Source organism: Limulus polyphemus, unplaced genomic scaffold (genome assembly GCF_000517525.1).
Source record: "Limulus polyphemus unplaced genomic scaffold, Limulus_polyphemus-2.1.2 Scaffold3105, whole genome shotgun sequence".
In the NCBI taxonomy this organism is placed as follows: domain Eukaryota; kingdom Metazoa; phylum Arthropoda; class Merostomata; order Xiphosura; family Limulidae; genus Limulus; species Limulus polyphemus.
In genome coordinates this window covers 104,782-106,909 of record NW_013668715.1, presented here as the reverse complement: position 1 = coordinate 106,909, position 2,128 = coordinate 104,782, and the positions used below count along the sequence as shown (strand labels likewise).

General features: G+C 32.0%; 1 protein-coding gene across 1 annotated transcript in view; it reads right to left on the bottom strand.

The window, feature by feature from the left end:
- Nucleotides 1–2,128, bottom strand: part of LOC106468669 (ATP-citrate synthase-like) — a 54,976-nt gene that overhangs the window by 24,585 nt on the left and 28,263 nt on the right. The window contains exon 15 of the mRNA XM_013929104.2: nt 454–622. Within this exon, the coding sequence (XP_013784558.1) occupies nt 454–622 (169 nt within the window). The remainder of the gene's footprint in view (nt 1–453; nt 623–2,128) is intronic.

Sequence of the window (2,128 nt, the reverse complement as noted above, 5' to 3'; positions counted from 1 at the left end):
TTTTTAAGGGTATTAACTAACAAAAGGAAATTTAGTAAGTATTTTTAAAGTATAGAAGTAAAAGTAATTTTTTAATTCTTAACATAGAAAATTACTTTGCACAAGGACTATTCATAATAAATACTCAATATATTCATGGACAAATCTTTTAGTTTGTTAAAAATACTTCACTAAAAATATGATTTTTTGTATGTGAAAGACTGCCAAATTTCGTGAAGATATACACATAATATTGAAAGTTAGTAGTATCAAATCTATAAAGACTTTAAACGAGTACAAAGAGGTCACATGGTCCGTTAAATTGACTGAGCCCGTGTTGAGAGAGTTAATATAAGGCTGTACAAGAATGTATAATGAAGATTTCTACTAAAATAATCTCTATACTATCATCATCATCATCTTCTGTAAGCAATGCATTCAGTATATATATATAAAACTGTTAACATAACTTACTAGGTATAAGGATTTCCTTATGACCCCAATAAAACTTCTGTTTATGATCTCCAGTAAGTGGGTAGACCATGGCAACAACTGACCATTCCACACGAGAACACACAAAGTCAAAATCTAGCATGCTCTGTACAGCCCTGGCTTGCATACCCCAAATAATAGCTTTTGTGCCCTGTTAAAAAAGGTCATATTATTCTTTCATACTTGAAAAAACCTAACATATATACTTAGTCAATTAGCTTAAATATCTTTGTTACATTAAAGACACAACACATTTTCTAAACATGATCTCTGACATTAACAGCAATGGAAAACTTCCTCCAAACACTATTTTCTGTACCATGGATGTTTCTTCTCTATACACAAACATTCCCCATGACAAAAGCCTAAAGTCCTAGAATCTTCTCTGCAAAAACTAGACAAACACAACACTCAAATTATTACAGACTTAGCTGAACTAGTACTTACACTTAACAGTTTTGAATTTAATAATGAATTCTATATTCAAATAAAAGGCACAGCTATGGGTACCAAACTATGCCAACATTTTTATGGGAGACTTAGAGACGAAACTTTTGGAAAACTGCACAGACAAACCAACGTTTTGGAGACGCTACATTGATGACTTGTTTTCATTGGAGTAGGAGACAAAGATTCATTAAAAGATGGTGTTCTACATACTGATTTGTACTGAAAACCAAAGGATAAACCACAATACTTACATAATCGAAGCTGCCACATTCCACACACCAAACGCAATATCACATTCAATCAAGCACTTAGATTAAAGAAGATATGCTCTGATAGTAAGAACTATGATTGTCACATTAATTCTTTGAAACAGATTATGACTGAAAGAGGTTATAAACAAAACACTATCACCCAACAAGTTGAGAAAGCTAACAATATATGACGTACATCTGCCTTGAAACAATTAACTAAAACCAATTCCTCTCATGTTTCACTGGTTATTACGTATCACCCAAAACTAAAAACCTACCCTGAATACTAAAGAAACACTTTTACCTCTTCAACTTGATGATCAATTAAAATCTATTTTTACAGAAGTTCCTGCCGTTTCTTTCAGAAAAAATAAAACTTTGGATTCACACTTAGTTCACGCTAAAGTAAACTTTAAGCCAACACCAGGTGGAAGTCAACCTTGCTATAGCAAGCGATGTCAAACCTGTAAGTTCATGCAGGAAACTAACATATTTTTCAATAAAGACAACCAAAAGCAGTTCAAAATCAGTAATTCCATAACCTGCTCTACAAAAAAATGTCGGAAATGCAATTTCCAATATGTAGGTCAAACTAATACAACTATACGGGAACATTTTAATAACCATAAATCAACAATAAAAAAAAGCAAAGAACTTCCGGTCGCAAAACACTTTAACATGCCTGGACACTCTCTTGAAGACATTAAACTGATGGGTATAGGGACAAATTTTACATCTAACAAAAAACAGAAAAATTAAAGAAGCTTATTGGATAGCACTGTTTAATACTGTAACACCAAGTGGTATCAATCTCGATCCCGGGGTTGTTGACCTTCGCAAGTCTCTGAAAAAAATTTCAAAACTAAATTCATGATTAAATTTACTTTACATTATTAGTATTATTCTTCCTTAAATTTCTCTCTATATATTGGTTTGATTTCCTATATATTGAGCTA